The sequence below is a fragment of the Loxodonta africana genome, chromosome 18 (assembly GCF_030014295.1).
Source record: "Loxodonta africana isolate mLoxAfr1 chromosome 18, mLoxAfr1.hap2, whole genome shotgun sequence".
Classification (NCBI taxonomy): Eukaryota; Metazoa; Chordata; class Mammalia; order Proboscidea; family Elephantidae; genus Loxodonta; species Loxodonta africana.
In genome coordinates, this window is record NC_087359.1 from 36,279,316 (window position 1) to 36,281,971 (window position 2,656).

Consider the following 2,656-nt stretch of genomic DNA (forward strand, 5'->3'; position numbering starts at 1 on the left):
GCCGGGACCAAGATCCCTGGCGGGAAGGCTGGGTCGGCTTTGGGCGGGGCAGGCGGAGGAGGTGGGCACCCAGAGCCCCCTGGGCAGGAACCTGCACCAGAATGGGGGTGGAGGAGGGTCGGGAAGCCGTCAAGACCCAGCACACACCTCATTCTGTGCTGTCTGTCTCCCCTTCCCGCCCGCGGGGCGCCCTCAGGCACCATGCTGACCCGCCTGTTCAGCGAGCCCGGCCTCCTCTCGGACGTGCCCAAGTTCGCCAGCTGGGGCGACGGCGACGACGACGAGCCGAGGAGCGACAAGGGCGACGCGCCGCCTCCGCCTCCGCCTGCGCCGGGGCCAGGGGCTCCCGGGCCCGCCCGGGCCGCCAAGCCGGTCCCCCTCCGTGGAGACGAGGTGTCGGAGGCCGCGCTGGCCGAGGTCAAGGAAGAAGGCGAGCTGGGGGGCGAGGAGGAGGAGGAAGAGGAGGAGGAGGAAGGGCTAGAGGAGGCAGAAGGTGAGAGGCCCAAGAAGCGCGGGCCCAAGAAGCGAAAGATGACCAAGGCGCGCCTGGAGCGCTCCAAGCTGCGGCGGCAGAAGGCGAACGCGCGGGAGCGCAACCGCATGCACGACCTGAACGCGGCGCTGGACAACCTGCGCAAGGTGGTGCCCTGCTACTCCAAGACCCAGAAGCTGTCCAAGATCGAGACGCTGCGCCTCGCCAAAAACTACATCTGGGCGCTCTCGGAGATCCTGCGCTCGGGCAAGCGGCCCGACCTGGTGTCCTACGTGCAGACGCTGTGCAAGGGTCTGTCGCAGCCCACCACCAACCTGGTGGCTGGCTGCCTGCAGCTCAACTCGCGCAACTTCCTCACAGAGCAGGGCGCTGACGGCGCAGGCCGCTTCCACGGCTCGGGCGGCCCGTTTGCCATGCACCCCTACCCGTACCCATGCTCGCGCCTGGCTGGCGCACAGTGCCAGGCGGCGGGCGGCCTGGGCGGCGGCGCGGCGCACGCCCTGCGGACCCACGGTTACTGCGCCGCCTATGAGACGCTGTACGCGGCGGCTGGCGGCGGCGGCGCGAGCCCGGACTACAACAGCTCCGAGTATGAGGGCCCACTCAGCCCGCCGCTCTGTCTCAATGGCAACTTCTCGCTCAAGCAGGACTCGTCGCCCGACCACGAGAAGAGCTACCACTACTCTATGCATTACTCGGCGCTGCCGGGTTCGCGGCCCACCGGCCACGGGCTGGTCTTCGGCTCCTCGGCTGTGCGCGGGGGCGTCCACTCGGAGAATCTCTTGTCTTACGATATGCACCTTCACCACGACCGAGGCCCCATGTACGAGGAGCTCAATGCGTTTTTCCATAACTGAGACCTCGCGCCGGCCCTCTTCTTTTTCTTTTGCCTTTGCCCGCTCCCCTGCCCCCAGCCCGCCGAGCGCAGGGACACCCCTACCTACCCCGGCGTCGGGTGCTGGGCGCGGGCCGCCGGGCCTGCCGCTCTCCTGGGCAGCACGGTCTTCTTACCTGTGGGTGGCCTGTCCCAGGGGCCTCGTTTTCCCCAGGGGACTCGCCTTCTCTCTCCCCAAAGGGTTCCCTCCTCCTCTCTCCCAGGGAGTCCTTCTCCAGGGACCCCTCTCCGGGCGCTCCCTGGAGACCCTCCGCCCATTCCCAATCCCTCCGCTTAGGTTTCCTCCTCCCTCTCCCCCTTGCAGGCCCAAAGGCGTTGGTAAGGGGGCAGCCGAGCTGTGGGATGCGATTTTTCCCGTCTCATTATTATTATTTGTAGAACAGACACCGAGCTGGCGAGGCAGAAAGGAGCCGGGGCCCCCTCTTTTTTGAAGAGGGCAAAAGTAAGGGCACCCCCAGCCCGGGCCTGGAACGCCTCCACCCCCAATCCCGAGTCTCAGCATTTTGGGGTTTTAATTTTGGCGGGAGGGGATGTGGATTGAGAGGAAAGAGAGAGACCAAGACAATTTGTAACTAGAACCGGTTTTCCCCTTTCCTTTTTTTTAAACAAACATACAAAAAAAAAAAAAAAAAAAAGCTAAGAGGCGACGGAGGCCGAACGCAGAGTCCGGATTGGAGAGAAAACGCTGTAAGAACTTTTAGAAGCAATAAAAGGCAAAAAAAAAAAAAAAAAAAATACTACTACCAATAATAAAAAGACACAAATATCTATGCAAGGAGGTTCTGACCGAACCTAGCGGCCCGGCCCGGCCCCGGGATGCTCCTCCCGGCCCGCGGGCCGCGCCGCCCCAGCGCGGATCTGTGCACTTTGGTGAAGTGGGGGCGGGCACCGCCCCCTCCCCCTCCCCCTCCCCAGGTTCTTACAATCAGTGACTCGGAGATTTGGGGCCCCAGTGCCACTGCCCTCCCCCGCCTGTCCCGTTGTGCGTCATGCTGTTTTTTAAAAAAAACTCGTTTCCAAATTTGTACGGAATGGCAAACTGTTGGGGGGTCGGTTTGGGGAGGGAGGGTTTGCATGAGAGACACACACACGCACACCACACCGCACGCACCCGCAGGCCCCGCGCGGGCTTCCGGGGGCGGGGAGAGGCGAGCTTGCTGAGTCCCTCTCCTCTCAGGCACCTCTGAGACCTCCTGGGGTAAGAGGGGAACCATCCCCGCCTCTGCCCGGACTGTGCCTGGGAGCGATTTCGGAAGGCAGGAGAGGAA

General features: G+C 63.8%; 1 protein-coding gene across 1 annotated transcript; it reads left to right on the top strand.

Annotated features, from left to right (window-relative positions):
* Positions 1–201: 201 nt before the first annotated feature.
* NEUROD2 (neuronal differentiation 2) lies at positions 202–1,350 on the top strand. The gene has a single exon (XM_010594394.2). It carries the CDS (start codon positions 202–204, stop codon positions 1,348–1,350), a length of 1,149 nt encoding a protein of 382 aa, XP_010592696.1.
* Positions 1,351–2,656: the final 1,306 nt, after the last annotated feature.